The sequence below is a fragment of the Oncorhynchus masou genome, chromosome 23 (assembly GCF_036934945.1).
Source record: "Oncorhynchus masou masou isolate Uvic2021 chromosome 23, UVic_Omas_1.1, whole genome shotgun sequence".
In the NCBI taxonomy this organism is placed as follows: domain Eukaryota; kingdom Metazoa; phylum Chordata; class Actinopteri; order Salmoniformes; family Salmonidae; genus Oncorhynchus; species Oncorhynchus masou.
The window spans coordinates 50,054,009-50,073,768 of record NC_088234.1 but is presented as its reverse complement, the minus strand read 5'-3'; the positions used below and the strand labels follow the sequence as shown (position 1 = coordinate 50,073,768).

At 42.7% G+C, this 19,760-nt stretch overlaps 1 protein-coding gene across 1 annotated transcript in view; it reads left to right on the top strand.

Moving 5' to 3' along the window:
• slc24a3 (solute carrier family 24 member 3) overlaps positions 1–14,687 on the top strand; it is a 104,279-nt gene extending 89,592 nt beyond the window's left edge. The window contains exons 3-17 of the mRNA XM_064932422.1: positions 1,944–2,020; positions 2,909–2,983; positions 3,141–3,225; positions 5,039–5,142; positions 5,280–5,354; positions 5,861–5,886; positions 5,995–6,048; positions 6,168–6,295; positions 6,385–6,545; positions 8,066–8,336; positions 8,545–8,711; positions 8,793–8,907; positions 9,422–9,534; positions 10,332–10,397; positions 10,581–14,687. Of these exons, the coding sequence (XP_064788494.1) occupies positions 1,944–2,020; positions 2,909–2,983; positions 3,141–3,225; positions 5,039–5,142; positions 5,280–5,354; positions 5,861–5,886; positions 5,995–6,048; positions 6,168–6,295; positions 6,385–6,545; positions 8,066–8,336; positions 8,545–8,711; positions 8,793–8,907; positions 9,422–9,534; positions 10,332–10,397; positions 10,581–10,730 (1,667 nt within the window). The 3' untranslated portion in view covers positions 10,731–14,687. The remainder of the gene's footprint in view (positions 1–1,943; positions 2,021–2,908; positions 2,984–3,140; positions 3,226–5,038; positions 5,143–5,279; positions 5,355–5,860; positions 5,887–5,994; positions 6,049–6,167; positions 6,296–6,384; positions 6,546–8,065; positions 8,337–8,544; positions 8,712–8,792; positions 8,908–9,421; positions 9,535–10,331; positions 10,398–10,580) is intronic.
• Positions 14,688–19,760: the final 5,073 nt, after the last annotated feature.

Below are 19,760 nucleotides of genomic sequence, written 5' to 3'. Positions count from 1 at the left end.
AATAACCTCTCACTCAACGTAAACAAAACAAAGGAGCTGATCGTGGGCTTCAGGAAACAGCAGAGGGAGCACACCCTATCCACATTGACGGGACCACAGTGGAAAGCTTCAAGTTTCTCTGAGTACACATCACAGACAAACTGAAATAGTCCACCCACACAGACAGTGTGGTGAAGAAGTGCCTCTTCAACCTCAGGAGGCTGAAGAAATTTGGATTGGCACCTAAAACCCTCACAAACTTCTATAGATGCACAATTGTATCACCGCCTGGAATGGCAACTGCACCGCCCGCAACCGTAGGGCTATCCAGAGGGTGCTGCGGTCTGACCAACGCATCACAGGGGCACACTACCTGCCCTCCAGCACCTACAGCACCCAATGTCACAGGAAGGCCAAAAGGATCATCAAGGACAACAACCCCCCGAGCCACTGCCTGTTCACCCTGCTAATCATCCAGAAGGCGAGGTCACTACAGATGCATCAAAGCTGGGATCGAGAGACAGAAGCTGTGGTTCAATCTGAAGGCCATTAGACAGTTAAATAGCCATCACTAGCACCCTAGAGGCTGCTACCCTATATACATAGACTTGAAATCACTGGCCACTTCAGTAATGTTTACATATTTTGAATTACTCATCTCATATGTATATACTGTATTCTATTCTACTGTATTTTAGTCTATGCCACTCCGACATTGCGCGTCCAAATATTTATATATTCTTAATTCTATTCATTTATTTCAGATTTGTGTGTATTGTTAGATATTACTGCACTGTTAGAGATAGAAACACAAGCATTTCGCAATTACATCAGCTTAACTTGTATGTGACCAATAATTTTATTTTATTTTTGACCAAGAATCACTGAACTAAGCTGAAGTGAACTCCAACACAAAATTGGGTAAGGGAGCCATCTTCTTTACCTAAGTGTCTAGCCAACTGTTGTTTTGGTGTTTGTTGATGTCTTTATTTGTTTGTTGTTGGTTGGAGTGTGATTGAGGTATTTGTAATTATTCGCACCGTGTGTGTGCCTGTGTGTGGAGCTTTGTTTAGTGAAGCCATACTTGCTAGTTGCGCTGTTGGCAGCAGGGTTGGTTGGGTGAGTGGCTCCCTGAGTGATTGCCCTGTATGAGAGTGGGCAGCACTGGGCACAGAGTGGGCACTAGCCCTAGCACTGGTTGCTTTGGCTGCAGAGCCACAGTGTGAAATGCATTCCGGTGTGTTGCTGACCTGCCAACTGAATGGTACAGTAGTGCCTACTGGGAGAATATCTTTGTACTGTACTAAAAGGATGGTGGGAGGAAGGGATGGATTGAGGGTTTTGAAGCCATGTTTTCTAACCATGATCGTACTATGTAGTTGATTCAGCTTACTGGAACACACTATTTGAAAGCTACTCTGGACAATAGTATATGTTAAATGATTAAAATGGGAATGTAAAATTGGAAGGAGGTAGGGAGATAGATATTATACACTTTCTAAGGGACGAGGACATTAAAATCCAACACAACGATGTGTCTTACAACCCTACACAATTCACACATCCTCACCCCTTCTTTTTCTCTCTCTCTCTCTCTCTCTCTCTCTCTCTCTCTCTCATTCGGGCCTTGTCAGTTCTTATGAGCTGAAATGGTTTTGTTCGGGCACTGAGGGCAGGCTGAAGCTCGCTGACTCACACAACCTCTTGGGTGTTCAGAGGGAGAATGTCACTGCACATTGTGCAGCCATCAACACGCACATACATTCACACACACGGCTCCCCTTACAAATACACACAAACAAACACACCCTGGCATGTGTGCGTGTACACGCACACTCATGGCAATGCTATTTTTAGGTCCTGTCACTCAAATGGACTGTGTATGATAGTGCCACTGCACAAGTTTCTGCTGCATTAAATGAGACAGTGTTTTCACAGTAATATTGTGTGTGTTTTCTCTCCAGCACTACATGAGTTCCCCACAGACCTGTTCACCAACAAGGAGCGCACAGAGGGAGCAGTGGCCTTACATGTCCTATTTGTGAGTGTAACCCCCCCCCACCCCCCCACCCCACCACCTCCCCGTTCTACACTCAACACACTATCTACTCTACATACAATGGCTACCTGCCATTGACCATGTGATGCAATGCATTGACAAGCAGGATGTCTTGTGTCTTTAACACAGTTGCAGTGGTGGAAAACGTACCCAGTTGTCATAAAAGTAAAGATACCTTAATAAAAATTGACTCAAGTAAAAGTGAGTCACCCAGTAAAATACTACTTGAGGAAAATATACTTAAGTATCAAAAGTAAAAGTATAAATAACTTAACATTCCTTATATTAAGCAAAACAGACATCACTATTTTCTTGTTTTATTATTATATGGATAGCCAGGGGCACACTCCAACACTCGGACATCATTTATAAACGAAGCATTCGTGTTTAGTGTGTCCGCCAGATCAGTGATAAGTGTGTGAATTGGACAAATATTTTGTCCTGCTAAGCATTCGAAATGTAACTAGTACTTTTGGGTGTAAGGGAAAATGTATGGAGTAAAAAAGTACATAATTGTCTTTAGTAATGTAGTGAAGTAAAAGATACACCAAAAAACGACTTAAGTAGTACTTTAAAGTATTTTTGCTTAAATAATTTACACCACGGCAAAGTTGCCTAGCCATCATAAAGAGGGCAGCGTCTCTCTGGCAGGCTTGGGTGCGAGATGTTGTATAGAGACTTAGCTGGCATATGAGGCCAATGGCACAGAGTGTCTCAGCTTAGGATACCTCCTCAGAAAAAACTGACACATTGGGACACTATCACTGCATCACATGGGGATCTGAAAGGTTCCAGAACACTGCTGAGATTTGTTTGTTCTTATATGTGCATGCATGTTCTGACAATTGTTGATGTGTAATTCCTCTATAGGCAATGTACATGTTCTATGCGCTGGCCCTAGTGTGTGATGACTACTTTGTTCCATCTCTGGAGAAGATATGCGAGGTAAGAATGTAATACACTATTCTGTAACAGGGTCAGGGTCAATTCAACTGGAATTAATTTTAAGCACACAATTCAAGATGTGCTTTCTACTCCCCCTATACTCACTCTCTTTTTCTCTTTCTCTCTCTCTCTGCGTCTGTCGCTCTGGCTATCTCAGCGTCTTCATCTTAGTGAGGATGTGGCAGGTGCAACCTTCATGGCGGCCGGCAGCTCAGCTCCTGAACTCTTCACCTCTGTCATCGGTGAGACGTACAGACACGTAGATGGACACATCCACATCTTTCATTGGACACACACATACTTTTTTTATATTTTACTTTATCAGCAGTCCCAGTATGTTTTAACGAGTGATAGTCCAGTACCCAGTTGCACAGGGCGGGGTCGAGACCCAGGGTCTCGAGCTTGATGACGAGCTTGGAGGGTACTATGGTGTTGAATGCCGAGCTTTAGTCGATGAACAGCATTCTCACATAGGTATTCCTCTTGTCCAGATGGGTTAGGGCAGTGTGCAGTGTGGTTGAGATTGCATCGTCTGTGGACCTATTTGAGCGGTAAGCAAATTGGAGTGGGTCTAGGGTGTCAGGTAGGGTGGAGGTGATATGGTCCTTGACTAGTCTCTCAAAGCACTTCATGATGACGGAAGTGAGTGCTACGGGGCGGTAGTCGTTTAGCTCAGTCACCTTAGCTTTCTTGGGAACAGGAACAATGGTGGCCCTCTTGAAGCATGTGGGAACAGCAGACTGGTATAGGGATTGATTGAATATGTCCGTAAACACACCAACCAGCTGGTCTGCGCATGCTCTGAGGGCGCGGCTGGGGATGCCGTCTGGGCCTGCAGCCTTGCGAGGGTTAACACGTTTAAATGTTTTACTCACCTCGGCTGCAGTGAAGGAGAGACCGCATTTTTCCGTTGCAGGCAGTGTCAGTGGCACTGTATTGTCCTCAAAGCGGGCAAAAAAGTTATTTAGTCTGCCTGGGAGCAAGACATCCTGGTCCGTGACTGGGCTGGATTTCTTCCTGTAGTCCGTGATTGACTGTAGACCCTGCCACATGCCTCTTGTGTCTGAACCGTTGAATTGGGATTCTACTGTGTCTCTATACTGACGCTTAGCTTGTTTGATAGCCTTACGGAGGGAATAGCTGCATTGTTTGTATTCAGTCATGTTACCAGACACCTTGCCCTGATTGAAAGCAGTGGTTCGCGCTTTCAGTTTCACGCGAATGCTGCCATCAATCCAAGGTTTCTGGTTAGGGAATGTTTTAATCGTTGCTATGGGAACGACATCTTCAACGCACGTTCTAATGAACTCGCACACCGAATCAGCGTATTCGTCAATGTTGTTATCTGACGCAATACGAAACATGTCCCAGTCCACGTGATGGAAGCAGTCTTGGAGTGTGGAGTCAGCTTGGTCGGACCAGCGTTGGACAGACCTCAGCGTGGGAGCTTCTTTTTTTAGCTTTTGTCTGTAGGCAGGTATCAGCAAAATGGAGTCGTGGTCAGCTTTTCCGAAAGGGGGGCGGGGCAGGGCCTTATATGCGTCGCGGAAGTTAGAGTGACAGTGATCCAAGGTTTTTCTGCCCCTGGTTGCGCAATCGATATGCTGATAAAATTTAGGGAGTCTTGTTTTCAGATTAGCCTTGTTAAAATCCCCAACAACAATGAATGCAGCCTCCGGATAAATGGTTTCCAGTTTGCAAAGAGTTAAATAAAGTTCGTTCAGAGCCATCGATGTGTCTGCTTGGGGGGATATATACGGCTGTGATTATAATCGAAGAGAATTCTCTTGGTAGATAATGCGGTATTTCTATTAGGTGTCTAAAAACCTGTTTTCACTTTGTCATTGTGGGTCATTGTGTGTAGATTGCTGATTGCAAATAGTTTTATTTAATCCATTTTAGAATAAGGCTGTAACGTAACGTATAGAAAAAGTCAAGGGACACTATGTTGGCCATGTCAATACTTTACATGTACAAGCTTGTAACACTCCATTTTTATACTCCATTACCAACCATTGTATAACTTCTGTTCTCTTTCTTTCTGTCCCTGTGCAGGTGTGTTTATCACTAAAGGGGATGTGGGGGTGGGCACGATTGTGGGCTCCGCCGTCTTCAATATCCTCTGCATTATCGGAGTGTGTGGAATATTTGCTGGCCAGGTAGGTTTCTGTACCTTGACTTGCTCAGGTATACACACATACACCGGAAGGGATGAATACCCCGGGTTAAAATGTTGTCTATTCCACTCTCTCCCATTCTCTTTACCTTTTTTTCTCTCTCTCTTTCTCACTCTCAGGCGGTGCATCTGTCTCGTTGGTCTCTTCTGAGAGACTCCGTGTACTACACCCTGTCCATCGCTGCTCTCATAGTGGTGAGTGGAGCCTGACCATTGCAAACCAGTGACGTGAGCCTTCATGGCTCTGCATGGTCAATCTGACATCTGCAGAAGTCAGACCATTCCTACTTCTTGCGCTTCGTAGAGCAGAGCTGTCGTAAAGGAAGTTGTCAAGGAAGCGAGTTTGTTGTTACACAGGACATCCCGCCCCCACCTACCATCAACCAATCATGTCAATGCGGAACTATACGGAGCCCTCCGCATTGTTACAAAATTTGGGAGGCGCACGGCAATGCGGTACGGAGCTCAATTGGGCGTCCAGAGGCTCCGTAATTGCGTCACACCCTCCATACGGAGCCTCCGGATCGCAATCCCAGAGTAGGATTTGGATTTGAGTATGTTGCATCCTGTTGATCAGAGGGTGCAACTACAGTGGATCCATACAGTACTGTTTACATCAGAGAATGGTGAACCACAAGGTGTACCATACTTCCAGGCATTCTTCCAAGTGTTCAGTATCATTCCTCTTTTTCTCCTTACAGTTCATATATGATGAAAAGGTTTCGTGGTAAATATGGCTTTCACTTTCTTGTGTATACAGTACATATGTTATGTGTTGTATTGTATAGCTGTTAAAAATCGGCTTCAATTGAATCCCTCTTGATGTTTGTTCCAGGTGGGAGTCTCTGACACTGGTTCTGATGTATTTCGGCTACATTTTGATAATGAAGTAAGTCTTGTGTCTGAAACCGCCGGTGCACACTTCAAAACAATGAAGTCGGATCCACGTCCTTGTTCTGTCCCTCTTTGTCTCGGTTCAACTGTCGCGTTGTTCGTTTCTGTGTATAGGTTTAACTCGAACATTGTGCACTTCCTGGAGAGGCGGAAGAAGAACTCGTCCAGCCTGGGGAACGGCACAGCCAGTAACGCTGACCTGGAAGACAACTGTGATGCCACCGCTGTCCTGCTGAAGAAAGGTATGGTCTGCCTGTCCTGTCATACGTGTGTCTGTGTGTGTGTGTTTGCATCATGTCTCTCTCTCGCTTTCTCTCACGCTCTCTTGTAGCTAACTTACATAGAAAGCAGTCAGTGTTGATGGTAGATGAGTTGCTGTCAGCCTACCCCCACCAGCTGTCCTTCTCTGATGCCGGCATGAGGATCATGATCACCAGCCACTTCTCCCCTCGCACCCGCCTCACCATGGCCTCACGCATGCTCATCACTGAGGTAGGACCACACACACACACACACACACACACAAACACACCTCACCATGGCCTCATGCATGCTCATCACTGAGGTAGGACCACACACACACACACACACACACACACCTCACTATGGCCTCATGCATGCTCATCACTGAGGTAGGACCACACAGACACACACACACACACACCTCACCAGGGCATCATGCATGCTCATCATTGAGGTAGGACCACACAGACACAAACACACACACACACCTCACCAGGGCATCATGCATGCTCATCATTGAGGTAGGACCACACAGACACAAACACACACACACACCTCACCAGGGCATCATGCATGCTCATCACTGAGGTAGGACCACACAGACACAAACACACACACACACCTCACCAGGGCATCATGCATGCTCATCACTGAGGTAGGACCACACAGACACAAACACACACACACACCTCACCAGGGCATCATGCATGCTCATCATTGAGGTAGGACCACCGAGACACAAACACACACACACACCTCACCAGGGCATCATGCATGCTCATCATTGAGGTAGGACCACCGAGACACAAACACACAAACACACCTCACCAGGGCATTATGCATGCTCATCACTGAGGTAGGACAACACAAACACACACACACACACCTCACCATGGACTCATGCATGCTCATCACTGAGGTAGGACCACACAGACACACACACACACCTCACCAGGGCATCATGCATGCTCATCATTGAGGTAGGACCACACAAACACACACACACACACCTCACCATGGCCTCATGCATGCTCATCACTGAGGTAGGACAACACAAACACACACACACACACCTCACCATGGACTCATGCATGCTCATCACTGAGGTAGGACAACACAAACACACACACACACACACACCTCACCATGGACTCATGCATGCTCATCACTGAGGTAGGACCACACAGACACACACACACACACCTCACCAGGGCATCATGCATGCTCATCATTGAGGTAGGACCACACAGACACAAACACACAGACACACCTCACCAGGGCATCATGCATGCTCATCATTGAGGTAGGACAACACAAACACACACACACACACACACCTCACCAGGGCATCATGCATGCTCATCACTGAGGTAGGACCACACAGACACAAACACACACACACTTTCCCATGGCCTTCTGCACACGTGGGTATTTCTGTTTGCTGTGTGGGTATGAAGAAATTATATTCTTACAGCATACTTATGCTGTACAAACATGTTCAGAAAATGGCATGTGTTTGTACAGTATAGGCTATGACTAGATACCTGTTTTATGGTAAGTCATGTCATATGACATGGATTTTAACCTTTATTTTAAGCCTTTTCCAGAAATGGCAATTAGACCAAAAAATGAAAGCAATTTTCTGAGGGTGGTGCTGGTCTATCTAACATTAAAAGAAAAGGGGATAGTTTGATGAAAAATCCAGGTCATGTGACATGATTAACCAAAACACAGGGCCTTAGCTATGACGTGTGCATGCATTTGTGCAGAGACAGCGTCTGATTAGCACCCGGCCGTTCACGAACGGAGACTCGGAGATCACGGTGAAAGTCGGCAGTAGGCGGGGCCTGGAGAATGGACTGGGCGGGCCCGAAAGGGGCGTCAATGGTCGCCGTGGTCACCATGGAGAGGACGACAGGGGAGGGGTGGAGTCTGGCAACGAGACGGAAAACGAAAACGAAGACAATGAGAATAATGAGAATGATGAGGAAGAGGAGGAGGAAGAAGGGGAAGGACCTTTCGTACCCTTTCATGCCCCAGGTATAATTTTTTTAATAACATTAAAGGGTTTCAAACAATTTTCAGTCTCTCTGAGCTCTCTTTATTGTGTTGGTCAGCCACATTCACACCCACCTAAAGGTATTTTTAGATTTCCTTAATAAAAGCATCACACAATGTAATCTAAGCAAAGAACACATTGAAACTACATCTCTTCTTCCTTTCTCTATCTTTTTCTCTCTCTCTCTAGCTGGGTGCTGTAATAAGATCAAGTGGCTGTTGGCCTGGCCTCTGTGCCTGCTCTTGTTCTTCACGGTGCCTAACTGTGCCACCCCTCGCTGGGAGAGATGGTTCATGGTCTCCTTCGTCAACTCCACCCTCTGGATTGCTGGCTTTTCCTATGTCATGGTCTGGATGGTGAGGACACAGACAGACAGACAGACAGACAGACAGACAGACAGACAGACAGACAGACTGATGTGTGTCTATTCCCTTCAGGTGACAGTGATCGGGTTTACTCTGGGTATCCCTGATGTTATCATGGGCATCACCTTCCTGGCAGCTGGCACCAGTGTCCCTGATTGCATGGCCAGTCTTATAGTGGCACGGCAAGGTGAGGACGCACAGAGTACTTTCTCAACCAGGCTGTTTGCATTGCTGCTCACCTGCCCCATGAACCAACACCCAGGAATCAAACAGCTCCATACGGTTTGTGTACCTGGTCAACAGAGAGAGGGGAAAGAGAGAAGGGATGAGGCAGTCTGGGTGTCACCCAGGTCCCCTCCCAACCTCTGTGACAGAGTCGTGTGGCAGTGACAGAAGAAAACACAGTGTGGTTCCTTCCTCCATTTTTTAAATCTGTGTTAATTCCCACTCCCCCTGTCAAATATTCATCAGTCTGTCTGAGAGGGGGAAATGGGAACCACATTCCCTGACAGTCTGTTTGTTGTTGTTTTGTTTGTTGTTTGTGGCAACCTGAATACCTCAGCAAGTTGGAATTCTTTATTGATGTTACAGATGTTTACCAACATCTCTCTCTCTCTCTGCCTCCCTCTCCCTCCTTCTTCTGTCTTTTGATTTATATTTCTCGGGCCTATGACTCATCTCTCTCTTTCTCTCTCTCTCAGGTCTCGGGGACATGGCTGTGTCTAACTCTATAGGCAGTAATGTGTTTGATATCCTTATTGGACTGGGACTACCCTGGGCCCTGCAGACCCTAGCCATCAACTATGGCTCCTACGTAAGTAGCAAACACCATTTCTCCTAACCCTGACTGTGTAAGGTCTTTAGTAAACCTCTACTAGCAATACACAATCAAAACTGCCATGTACAACCCCTGTGACACTTAGACATGCTCGGCCTATTCTGAGGTCATTTTGATGTTGCTTTATCATGTGAGAGATGACACAATTGATCTTCTGTCCAGAGCTCTCTCTGCTCATGTCACATGGTACCAATGGTATGTAGGTTTATATACAATATTAGTCATGTCATGCTAACATAGCCATTGGAGCATGTGTTATTTGTGATCTCTGTAGATAAACATATCTTCCAGCTTGGCATGGGAGGGATATGGTCCTAACAGCTGAAAGAGGGAGGAGAAGAGTAGCTGTCGGCAGTCCAAGTGAAATATAGAGCTGAGTGCACCTGCAGCCCATAACCCCACTAGATCAAACACACGTGGGGGTGCTGTGAAGGAATGCCTACATACAGCTTTGCTGCTTTTGGAGTGTGACATGATTATTCTGAATGAAGGCTTTGACTGTGTGTTAGAGAATCGAGATGTGTATTGAGGGTGTAGAAGAGGATACACAGAGAACCGCTGATGTACTGTATTCATTTCAGAAGGGCTCGAATTCAAAAGAGATGCCGTCCTTCTAATGCATCAGTGTGGTCGTGTAAAGTTGGTGTTGTTTTTCAAACTGTTATTCTCTTTTGGAAATAGAAGGTGTACACTTTACACTGGTGCAAAAGTGTTGTAAATCAGTTCCCAACCCCGAGGTTTACCCTCTTCTGTTTAACCCGTTCTTCTCTTAGATTCAACTGAACAGCAAAGGGCTCATCTTCTCTGTGGGACTTCTGTTGGGGTCTGTGTTCCTCACGGTGTGTGACCTTTTAGTACTTTTTAAAATACTCAAATGTACTTGTGTTTGGTATTTTGATCAACTATAGATATAATTTCTTCATATCTTCCCACCCCCACCATATCTTCCCACATCTTCTCTCTCTCTCTCTCTCTCTCTCTCTCTCTCTCTCTCTCTCTCTCTCTCTCTCTCTCTCTCTCAGGTCCTGGGGGTACATCTGAACGGGTGGAAACTGGACCGTCGTCTGGGCCTGGTGTGTCTGTTCATGTACTCCATCTTTCTCTGCTTCTCCATCCTCATAGAGTACAACATCTTCACTTTCGTCAACCTGCCCACCTGCAGAGACCGCTGAGGCTTGCTTCTCTCTCCTCTTTCTCCTCTCTGTCGCCCCCTGTCTGTCTGCGGCTCAGATATTTTTTTTATTGTTCAAAGCATTCGTTTTTGAATTTCGTCTCTTTTCTTTATGGTCAGAGTAATATGGAGCAGCCCTGGTGTGTGGGGTTGTTTTTAAACAGGAGAGGAGATGATTGGGCACACACATGCGGGAGCACAAACTGACTTGTAAAAAGCTCTCACGAGGACTCGTGAACAAAGCTATTTTTGTCGACTACTGCCTGCTTTGATGTGAAGATTGTTTTTGTTTGGGATTTTTTTTTTGTAAAGGTGATTGAAACTGCGTTATATTCTACAGTGTGATCTTGATTATATTTTATAATGTAATGTGTTTAATAGCTGCTAACTGGCTTAGAGGATAGCCGGCCTGAAGAAAATTGGTAGTCTACTGGAATAGTGTTGTTCTTTGAACAATATTAGCAATGATTCTTATGGTTGATCATGTCAATGGAAATCAATTAACGTGAAAGTGCTAGGTAACTTGATGTAAATAGTTGACAGAGGACATTTAGCTGAATGACACCCCAGACTTCTCATCATGATCTGTGGGCATTACCCCCCCCCCCCCCCCCCACCCCCAATCTACACACACACACAGACAATGCTGTTGAGCAGCAGTATGTACACAAAGATACTTTTTAAACATTGCTTAATCAGCTTTTATTGAATTGATTCTGTCCCTTTTGATTTAATCTATAGAGTCGATTTCAGGAGAGGACAGGATAAATGGAGTGCATTTGGTTGGAATAGGCAACAGCAATATGAGGTCAGATATGCTATACTGTTGGAAAGTGAAAAGTATCTCTAAAATATAATGAAATGTGTTGAATTAGGGGTTTTGTACATTTTTACCCTTTGTAAATACACCCAGACGACAGATATTTTATTTATTAACTTATTGAACATTATTTATGCATATTTGGAGGGGGGGGTCTGCATTTTAAATCCAAACCAACCCATATTGGTCTCAAAGATTAGTTCATTTTGGAGATACTGTCTGCAGAGCTTAGTGACACCAATACTCCTTGGCATGTTGTGAGACTCAAGTCAAAAGTCACTTTTTGGAAAAACATCCTTTCAACACTCTTTTGACTCTTGCAAGAGAGGAATTTCTACTTAAGTTATTCTGAACATTTACTTTATGACGGACTTGATTGAGATGGTAACAATTTATGGAAGAAAATGTATTGTTCCTTAGCAAGTCAAACCTCTTCAGTGAGAATTTATTTACACTGGGGTATATTATATGTGGTACCTATCCAAGGTGGGAGACTCAATGGCCATGAGTGTCCCTACTTGCTGATTGTTAGGACAATCTCCTGGTAAAATGAAGCAAGCGATTGTCAAAAACAGTGAACTCCTTTTTTTCCACTCATGTTGCTCAAGAGAATGAGATGTGCTGCTACCTAGGGGCACAACTATGAACAACAGCACACTATTGGATTCCTACAGACTTTCTCCTATTCAAAGTAACTTTTACCAAATGTACATTGCCTGGAAGGACTTCCTGTTTAAAGGGTGGCACACAGAGGAAATGAGGCGTATCTGTACTAATTACTCCTAGTGATATTATTCATAGGAGTCGAGATCATTGAGAATGACAGAGTCCTCTAGTGGCCAAAAAGTCATATTAGCACGGGCAGCGCCATTGAGGGCTTCCACCATTACAATATAGTCAACTGGGTGGGACTTCCAACTTCATTGGCTGATCCCTCCTTGTGACCCTGTTGGCATCATGTCCACCCGGGTCATCAGGAGGGATCAGCCAATCCTGAAGAAGAAAATGTACTACTTAAACATGGAGATGCGCTCATGTTGTCACAGATGCTATAATGGCACATATACAAACATTAGTCCTCGATCTATCTCTATGGTAGGGATGCACTTTGAATAAAGCATCTGAACTTTGACCTGACCTGGTGTTGGTTGGGCTGTGGTAATTTGTGTTTTGTAATGCACAATGTTTAGAGGTTGTGGTACATTTAAATCACTGCTTATGTCCTTTGCGCCTTTAGTTTAAAGGGAATATATCAGACATCATCTGTCAACCTACAGGGGATTCTGAGAGACTGTTGCTCAAGGCAAGCCAACCAGCAAAGCACCATAATTACATTGGCCCTACAGAAAGTATTATATGTCTCTCTCTATCCTCTCCTGAAAGCAGGGGAACACTGTTAAAACACTGTTCAAATCTTGATGTTTCACCTGGTGGGTTTATTTCATAAATGCAAATAACACATTTATTGGAGAAGAAAAACGTTGTTTTACAAACTGCTCTGAATTACTTATCTTGTGAACACTCATTTCATGGACCAATAGCACAACATCTCAAATGCATAAATTATAATGAAAAAAAAAAGTCTCAGAATGTACAAAGTCTTAGGGTTGCATTTGTTTTTAAAGGATGTTTGTTTGTTTTTGTTCATATCATATTTATCATATTTTCCTTGGGTGATTAGTATAGACAGAGCACAACTCTAGTGTCAAAGGAAAACAGGGTTTATCATTCAAATGTCAAATTATTTATAATGCAATAATTATGAGCTTTACAATGTAAATATGTTGTTTGTTTGAAGGCACATATGACAGTTTTCTAGATGGTACATGCACGTACACAGTAGCACATCTATCTGTCAATAGAGGAACATCTTTCTTGTAGGACAGACTAAGGCTAAATGGTTTACAGAAATCTGCACTGGAAGCTTGTTATGAAAATGGGACTTATCTAAATATCTACCAGCCTATAAGTTAAAGGCTCCCAACTCTCTTTGTTTTTGCAAATATCATACAAATATCCCCATGCAGCATTCAATATACAGGTATTTATGTTGAGAAAAAAATCTATATTCAGTGGCACATCTATTGTAACTGAAATGTTAACCAGTGACAAGTTCATCATTGACCATAATAGCATGGACAATATGGTCAGATGGCATGTGTTGCTGTTAATTTATCCCTGTATTACAGCTTCTACAGTACGTTTGAGGATTATGTTCTAAAAACATATACTATACGATCATGTGCTTGAAATTAACCAAACTATTGCCAAGAGCTCATCTGCAGATATGAGTGTCTTGAAGAAATGAATATTTTAATAATTGGTGATATAAACATGGTGATATATTGCTGATGTACATAGATATACATACATGTAAATGTATTTATATATTTAGTCAACCAATCTGTCGAATATATTTTCATAGATGTGATCCTACATCCCCCTTGTTACCCTCCTTAGTCCTTGTTTTGTGGTTGAGATTTTATTGATATCACTGTATCCTTTGTTAACTTGCATGGATATATTTTAATATAATACATTATTTATGGTAATTATAATGTAATTGAATCATAGTTATATACAGTACCAGTCAAGTTTGGACACACCTACTCATTCCAGGGTTTTTCTTTAGTTTTACTATTTTCTACATTGTAGAATAAAAGTGATGACATCACAACTATGAAATAACACATATGGAGTCATGTAGTAACCAAAAAAAGAGTTAAACAAATCAAAATAGATTTTGTATTTGAGATTCTTCAAAGTAACCACCCTTTGCCTTGATGGCAGTTTTGCACAGTCTTGGCATTCTCTCAACCAGCTTCATGAGGTAGTCATCTGGAATGTAGAGAAACCCTTGAATGAGTAGGTGTGTCCAAACGTTTGACTGGTACTATATATATATATATATTAAAGATGGACTAGACTCAGCTGTTAAACAGGATTTCCTAGATGACTGCATTGTTGCTGATAGGATTGCTGAGTTTAATGACGTAATGTTAATCAAATGGACCAAGGTATGCCTCCTGAACAGGGAGATCTAGACAGAATGGTTTACTTTGTGTTCTAATGTTTCAGATGTTTCAGATGTTTAGAATAATTTTGCTACTTGAGCATAAATAAAGTAATTTTTGCTTAAGGTAATGCATGTATCCTTATGTTGCTTTGAATCCATACTAGCTCCAGAAAAGCTGTTTTTGTTAAACAAAATCCATGATGTACTTTTAGATATAACCGAGAAAGGTACAGAGAGAAATTCACTAAAACTGTATTTTCATGAGTCAATTACCTGATGTATAATTAAGCAATACGGCCCGAGGAGGTGTGGTATATGGACAGTATGCCACAATTAAGGGCTGTTCTTGGGTGCAACGTGGAGTGCCTGGATACAGCCCGTAGCTGTTGTGTATATTGGCCATATTCCACAAACCACAAAGATGCCTTATTGCTATTATAAATTTGGTTTCCAATGTAATTAGACCAGTAAAAAAATATTTTAAGTGGTCATACCCATGGTATATGGTCTGATATACCATGGCTTTCAGACAATCAGCATTCAGGGCTTGAATCATGTGGTTTATAATTTCACAATACATACTGCCTCCTGTATTGTGTACAGAGTTTTAGGGCATTCACAACTTTTGGAGCACACATTGGACAAATTAGCAGTAGTGACCATCACTCTCGTCTGCAAAAATGCTATCAGACTATCAAAATGCAGAATAGTATGTTGCTACTCCCACACTCAAGTAGACGTTCCCCCAAGTAATCAGTCTCAGCATATTATAATGTATTCAACATTCCATCAGAGCTATGTGAAAGCATTATAGAACGTTGCATCAACTAGTCCAAGCCAGGGGGGTCAGTTGGGCTCACTTGGGCCGACGATGTCTCATAGGGATTTTCTTGAAGCTCTATGTTCCTAGAGTTGGAAAATGTGTGCTAGTCCCATCATTTTTCCCATAGGGATTTTACCCTATAACAAACAATGTCAGCATACAACAAGTTATTGCTCACATATTTCCTTTATTGATATATCATTGAAAATCTTAGAATCACAGCTATCAATCAAATACATTTCTGGAATTTGACCTCTAGAGTACATCTCAGAATTACCTACACTACCGTTCAAAAGTTTAGGGCCACTTAGAAATGTTCTTGTTTTCCATGAATACATACATGAAATTAGTAAAATGAATAGGTAGATAGTCAAGACAAATTGACAAGGTTATAAATAATGATTTTTAATTGAAATAATAATTGGGTCCTCCAAACTTTGCTTTCATCAAAGAATCCTCCATTTGCAGCAATTACAGCCTTGCAGACCTTTGGCATTTTAGTTGTCCATTTGTTGAGGTAATCTGAAGAGATTTCACCCCATGCATCCTGAAGCACCTCCCACAAGTTGGATTGGCTTGATGGGCACTTCTTAAGTATCATACGGTCAAGCTGCTCCCACAACAGCTCAATAGGTGTGAGATCCGGTGACTGCTGGCCACTCCATTATAGACAAAATACCAGCTGACTGCTTCTTCCCTAAATAGTTATTGCATAGTTTGGAGCTGTGTTTTGGGTCATTGTCCTGTTGTAGGAGGAAATTGGCTCCAAATAAGCGCCGTTCACAGGGTATGGCATGTCATTGCAAAATGGAGTCATTGCCTTCCTTCTTCAAGATCCATTTTACCCTGTAAATATCTCCCACTTTACCACCATCAAAGCACCCCAAGACCATCACATTGCCTCCAACATGCTTGACAGATGGCGTCAACCACTCCTCCAGCATCTTTTCATTTTTTCTGCATCTCACGAATGTTCTTCTTTGTGATCCGAACACCTCAAACTTAGATTTGTCTGTCCATAACACTTTCTTCCAATCTTCCTCTGTCCAGTGTCTGTGTTCTTTTGCCCATCTTAATCTTTCTTCTTATTGGCCAGTCTGAGATATTGCTTTTTCTTTGCAACTCTGCCTAAAAGGCCAGCATCCTGGAGTATCCTCTTCACTGTTGACGTTGAGACTGGTGTTTTGCGGGTACTATTTAACTGCCAGTTGAGGACTTGTGAGGCGTCTGTTTCTCAAACTAGACACTAATGTACTTGTCCTCTTGCTCAGTTGTGCACTGGGACCTCCCACTCCTCTTTCTATTCTGGTTAGAGACCGTTTGTACTGTTCTGTGAAGGAAGTAGTACACAGCGTTGTACGAGATCTTCAGTTTCTGGGCAATTTCTCGCATGGAATAGCCTTCATTTCTCAGAACAAGAATAGACTGACGAGTTTCAGAAGAAAGTTCTTTGTTTCTGGCCATTTTTAACCTGTAACCGAACCCACAAATGCTGAAGCTCCAGATACTCAACTTGTCTAAAGAAGGCCAGTTTTATTGCTTCTTTAAATCAGCACAACGGTTTTAAGCTGTGCTAACATAATTGCAAAAGGGTTTTCTAATGATCAATTAGCCTTTTAAAATTATAAACTTGGATTAGTTATCACAACGTGCCATTGGAACCCAGGAGTGGTGGTTGCTGATAATGGGCCTCCAAACGCCTATGTAGATATTCCATTACAAATTAGCCGTTTCCAGCTACAATAGCTACAATTTACAACATTAACAATGTCTACACTGTATTTCTGATCAATTTGATGTTATTTAAATTGACAAAAATAAAATGTTCTTTCAAAAACAAGAACATTTATAAGTGACCCCAAACTTTTAAACAGTAGTGTACATAACTCACATAAAAAAGGAAACTCTGATATATTTAACCTCTGTTTGACAAGTGGTTCTGAAAGGTCAGGAAATTACCTTTCAAATGATATATAATATAACCAACTTTGAAAACTTTGTTTAAAAATAACAAATTGTGCCATTGACAATAGAATGTTGGTACATTATATGTACAAAAGTATGTGGACACTCCTCAAATGAGTGGATTCGGCTATTTCAGCCACAGCTATTGCTGATAGGTGTGTAAAATCGATCACACAGCCATGCAATCTCCAAACATTGGCAGTAGAATAGCCTTACTGAAGAGCTGTGACTTTCAACGTGGCACTGTCATAGGATGCCACCTTTCTAACAAATCAGTTTGGCAAATGTCTGCCCTGTTAGAGCTGCCACGGTCAACTGTAAGTGCTGTTATTGTAGAGTGGAAACGTCTAGGAGCAATAACGTCTCAGCCGTGTCGTGGTAGGCCCCACAAACTCACCGAACGGGACACCGAGTTCTGTAGCACGTAATGTGTATAAATCGTCTGTCCTCGGTTGCAACACTCACTAACGAGGTCCAAACTGCCTCTAGAAGCAACGTCAGCACAAGAACTGTTCGTCGGGAGCTTCATTAAATGGGTTTCCATGGCCAAGCAGCCACACACAAGCCAAAGATCACCATACACAATGCCAAGCGTCAGCTGGAGTGGTGTAAAGTTCGCCGCTGTTGGACTCTGAAGCAGTGGAAACGCGTTCTCTGGAGTGATAAATCACGCTTCACCATCTAAAGTTCGACTGACAAATCTGAGTTTGGCGGATGCCAGGAGAATGCTACCTGCCTGAATGCACAGTGTCAACTGTAACGTTTGGTGGAGGATGAAAAATGGTCTCGGGTTGTTTTTCATGGTCAGGGCCAGGCCTCTTAAATCCAGTGAAGGGAAATCTTAACGCTACAGCATACAATGACATTGAGGCAACAGTTTGGGGGAAGGCCCTTTCCTGTTTCAGCATAACAATGCCCCCGTGCACAAAGCAAGGTCAGTACAGAAATAGTTTGTCAAGATCAGTGTGGAAGAACTTGACTGACCCGCACAGAGCCCTAAGCTGGGGCAGCTATGTTTTTGGATTGTAACTTTGGTTATAGAGGCACCACATTTCACACACAGCTAGAACAGGATTTTAAAAAGATTTGTAGATATAGGGCATCACAGGATATACATATTAACCACACAGAAACCGTTTTCCAATATTGCCACCAAACAACTCAATGGCGTCTTATTGGATCAATTTAGCATGACCATACCTGTATGAAATATAATTGTAGTAGGCTCAATGATGTATTGGTGGTGATGTAGAATACACAACCAAATGAGCCAGGTGTGTCAGATATGTAAAGATGATAAATTATTCACATCATTTAATCAATCTTCAAACGTTAAATGTATTTGTACATTTAAATAGTCATGGATGTGGGCAGATTAAAATGATAATCAATGTTATCCTTTAACTGTTTTCATCATGGGGACTATAAACATGCCCCATTCTTTCCATTACAATGTAGTAAAATGCAATGTTGGGACTGTTGTGGCCAATTATATTTATTTTAGTATTCTAGTAACTGGCCCATGGTAAACATACATCTTAAATAAGACTGACTATGTGTGATGGTTTGCTGCTCTCATTAAGATATTAGGTTAAAACGTATTGTCATTCTTATGGAATTTTACAAGTTTCTAGTCCCCTGTTTTATGAAAACAGTTAATGGGATAACATTGAATACCATTTTTATCAGGTCACATCCATGACTATTCAATTGTACATATCTATTTCACATGTTTAAGATGAAGCCCGAGTCCACGACTTGGAATTCAGAGTTGGATGAGCGTTCAAAACGACTTTTCCCAATCGGAGCTCATTTTTTTCCAGAGTTCCCAGTTGTCTTGAACGCACTGAAGTCGGAAGTCAGAGAATTTCAAGTTCCCAGTTGTTTTGAACGCTACAAAATATGCAGTCAACCCGTAGGAAATTATTGTTTTGCTGGTGCTATTGGGAAATGTAGTTATTCCGGCCTTCCCAACGTGGGGTCTCGATTAATCTGGCCCGGGGTACACCAAGCTATGGCCCGGCACGTCTTCAGGCCTTCTCAAATTGGACAGTAAATATTCGTAGCTTGGTATGTTGTCAACAAGGTAGCATTGTCCAGAAACATACAAGTATTGTATAAAATATGTTTGAATTTTCAAACTAGTTTTAATTGGGAATGCCATTAAAGCAATCACTTTAACATGAGAAACACAGTATCTTACTCATTGCTACACGATTTTAATTACATCACTTTTGTTTTGAGCCGACTACGCCGTCAGACTGAATGGGGCACCTGGCTCACGCCCGAGAGGAAGCCCGGTTCCAAATCGAATGCAATCAACTTTCCGCCGCTGCACGGGCGCCCGGGTAGGATGAATCGAGCTCCCTCAATGTTCTCGCAACATTACTGTGACGTTGTTGCAACG